General features: G+C 35.0%; 1 protein-coding gene across 1 annotated transcript; it reads left to right on the top strand.

Annotated features, from left to right (window-relative positions):
• Nucleotides 1–96: 96 nt before the first annotated feature.
• Nucleotides 97–1268, top strand: LOC136065519 (cytochrome P450 81E8-like). Its single transcript, XM_065768822.1, has one exon. The coding sequence runs from the start codon at nucleotides 136–138 to the stop codon at nucleotides 1075–1077; it is 942 nt and encodes a 313-aa protein (XP_065624894.1). The 5' UTR covers nucleotides 97–135; the 3' UTR covers nucleotides 1078–1268.
• The last annotated feature ends 1285 nt before the right edge of the window (nucleotides 1269–2553 follow it).

Consider the following 2553-nt stretch of genomic DNA (forward strand, 5'->3'; position numbering starts at 1 on the left):
TCAAAAAAAAAAAAAAAAAAAAAAAAAAACTAGCTAGTAGCTACTCCCTATAAATACGTAGTGACCACATGCATGCATCTTCAATCACAGAGCATCAGAAATCATTTCAGTATCAAAATATCATAAAAAGTAAACATGGTAGCCATCTTTCTATATTTGTCTCTCACTCTTCTCATCTTTCTTGTTGCTATCAAGCTCATCGTCAAAATAAGAACTACTCGACGAAAACACCTCCCACTTAGCCCACCTTCTCTTCCAATTATAGGCCATCTCCATATCATTAAAAAACCACTCCACCGTACTTTCCATGCTCTCTCACAAAAATATGGTCAAATATTCTCACTCAAATTTGGTTCACAACTTGTGGTCATTGTGTCATCCCCATCAGCAGTTGAAGAATGCTTCACAAAGAATGACATTGTATTAGCTAACCGTCCTCCCTTCCTATTAGGCAAGCACCCTGGCTACAACAACACCACCTTATCACAATCCTCATATGGCGATCATTGGCGCAACCTCCGCCGCATTAGTACCCTTGAAATCTTCTCAAACAATCGCCTCAACATGTTCTCAGGCATCCGAAGGGACGAGATGAAGCACTTGCTACAAAACTTGTCACGCAATTCTTGCCTCGGTTTCGCCAAGGTGGAACTACAATCAATACTCTTGGAGATGACATTTAACAGCATAATGAGAATGGTGGCAGGCAAACGGTACTACAAGTACGGTGAGGACGTGAAGGACAAGGAAGAAGCGAGACAGTTTAGGCAAATAATAAAAGAGATAACAAGGTTAGGAGGGGCATCAAATCCAGCGGAGTTTGTACCCATCTTGCGGTGGATGGATTATAAAGGTTTGGAGAAGAAGTTGAAGAGTCTCTCCAAGAGGACGGATGAGCTCTTGCAAGCACTTATTGATGAGCAAAGGCATAAGGAGGAAGAGGGTAACACTATGATTGACCATATGCTTTCTTTGCAAAAATCGCAGCCAGACTACTACACAGACCAACTCATCAAGGGGCTTATATTGGTAAGTGCACTCAATAGTGCTTCATGTCTTATTGAGAAAACTAGGTAATCAAGGTTTTTTTTTTTTTTTTTTTGATTCTTGCATCTGAAAAAGCAGTCATGCAATTAAAAAGTGACATCTTAGTAGCTTCATTGGAATTGTTGTCTAGTGTGAAAAAGTGACATTCTTAGGATTTGTTTGGCTCTAAATTAAAAACACAATTTATTTTCCTATTTAATTTATTTTTGCAATTATTTATGGGTCTCACTTCATTATTTTAGCTAATTTTTACATTTATCTACACTATTTTCAACAAAAAAATTTCAGTTTCAGCAAAATAAGTGTTTTGGTTTCCAAAAAAAAAAAAAAAAGTGTGGATAAGGAGAAGTTATACCTGTACCAAGTATATGTTACCTCTCAAGCAGGTTAGAAATAGAAAAAAAGAGTACTTATTTTCTTGCCCAGTGTCTTAGGTGGCCGTTGGGAAGGCAATGTGTCAAACTCTCTAGTCTCTAAACTCTCAATATCACTTCAAGCTAAGTATATCATGCATCTAGTTCATGTATATTTACTAACATGTGTGAGATCTACCTCCATATGAGAGGGAGGAAATATACTTACACTCAATACATGATGTATTTTCTCCACTTTCTATAGGTATAACTCTTTTGGACGGTACATTTACTATGCATAAATTGTTTTACAAAGCCATTACAAGGTTGACATTTTATGTAAGAGTGAAGCTTATGGTTAATATAAATTTTATTATATAAGTTTTATAAATTTATATGTTGAATTTCACATATAAAACTTAAAAAAATACATTTTAAAAAAATGTATTTTTCATGTTATTGATGCATAACATCCATCAAATATATTCATTATCACTACTATCTCTCTTTGTAGCCGCCAACAGTCCACTGCGAATCCTTCACTTCTTCATTGTCAGTTTGAATTTCACTCTCACTTCTTCAACCCAATCTGTTGCTGCTATTTGGGAGAGTTCAAACTCTGTGCTCTGAAGCAATTTCATCCATTTATGGTTCAAACTTATCCTATTGGCTATATCTTTTCATTTATTTTCTATCACAAACCTGTATGTCACACAATTATAGGAAGAGAGAGCCAATATATATAGTCATTCCTATACAAGTGAGACATATTTTTACAAATCTACCCAAAGAAATAAAAGAGTCATATTGATGAAGAGAAGTAATGAGGTAGATTCCAAACTCTAGTGGGTCATTGAGAGAGAGAGAGAGAGAGATTTAAATTTTATTGATGAAGATGAGTTCAAGAAGTAAAAAGTAGTCATTCTATGAGAGATGAAAATTTGGAAATTTCCAACGTGTGAAGAAGAGAGAGAGAGAGAAACAATTGTGTTTTGTTATATCAACTAACTATGGTGGGCCTCACGATTTTCACAATATTACAATTGTGCCATTCAGAATTGTTATTTATATGTTGAATACACTTCTTTAATGGTTCTCTAAATACATGTTTTAAGCAACCTATACTAAGTACTGTTATCTAAATACCCATGAA

Source organism: Quercus suber, unplaced genomic scaffold (genome assembly GCF_002906115.3).
Source record: "Quercus suber isolate HL8 unplaced genomic scaffold, Cork oak 2.0 scaffold_1000, whole genome shotgun sequence".
Lineage (NCBI taxonomy): Eukaryota > Viridiplantae > Streptophyta > Magnoliopsida > Fagales > Fagaceae > Quercus > Quercus suber.

Coding starts and splice junctions, on each gene's coding strand:
- LOC136065519 (XM_065768822.1), top strand. CDS start 136: ATGGTAGCCATCTTTCTATATTTGTCTCTCACTCTTCTCATCTTTCTT.